At 53.5% G+C, this 750-nt stretch overlaps 1 protein-coding gene across 1 annotated transcript; it reads left to right on the top strand.

The window, feature by feature from the left end:
* On the top strand, positions 1-365 carry J4E93_006044 (uncharacterized protein; the record flags this gene model as incomplete). Its single annotated transcript, XM_049343962.1, has 2 exons — positions 1-140; positions 190-365. Coding segments are annotated over 2 exons (316 nt in total), but the record flags the coding sequence as incomplete, so codon positions are not given.
* Between the last annotated feature and the right edge of the window lie 385 nt (positions 366-750).

Here is a 750-nt window from a genome sequence, read left to right as displayed (position 1 = left end):
CCTCGTAGGAGGCGTATTCAAGCTCGAACTGTTCCTCCCCGATGACTACCCCATGACGCCGCCCAAGGTTCGCTTCCTTACCAAGATCTACCACCCCAACATCGACCGTCTAGGGCGCATCTGCCTCGACGTCCTCAAGAGTAGGTGGAACCCGGCCTTGCAAAAGGACGACCTGGCTAACGTGTTTAGGCAACTGGTCGCCCGCGCTCCAGATCCGCACCATCCTCCTCTCGATCCAGGCTCTCTTGGGCGCGCCCAATCCTGACGACCCTCTCGCGAACGACGTTGCGCAGGCATGGAAGGAGAACCAGGCACAAGCAATCAAGACAGCCCAGGAGTGGACCCAGCAGTATGCGAAGCCATGAGCGTCGAAATAGCCAAGACTACGTATACTATGCGGTTTAGCACAGGCAAGATCATGGTGTTGCCTTCGGAAGACACAATCTGAGATAGCAGAGGAGGGTTCTCCTGTGGCTGTTTCCTGGCGATTGTGGATTGAGTTAGCCTAGTCTTCATAGTTGACTGGCCTTTCCGATACTGCCCATTTCCTTTGTACGATACTGGCCATTGATTGCCTTGCAAGCCTGGCGTTGGATGGACGATTGGAGAGCATGATAGGCACATAACCCATTGGCAGAGCAGAATTTCTGCTGGCTCTGTTGCCGAACCCTGACCAGGATGAATAGCATGAAAATGAATAACGATTCCAATACCCAAATCTTGTTCGCTCCCATCGTTGACTGAATGTGT

The sequence above is a fragment of the Alternaria ventricosa genome (assembly GCF_023758065.1).
Source record: "Alternaria ventricosa strain BMP 2768 chromosome Unknown scaffold_9, whole genome shotgun sequence".
NCBI classification, from domain to species: domain Eukaryota; kingdom Fungi; phylum Ascomycota; class Dothideomycetes; order Pleosporales; family Pleosporaceae; genus Alternaria; species Alternaria ventricosa.
The sequence above is the reverse complement of the archived record's forward strand: the minus strand, read 5'-3'. Positions and strand labels throughout refer to the sequence as shown.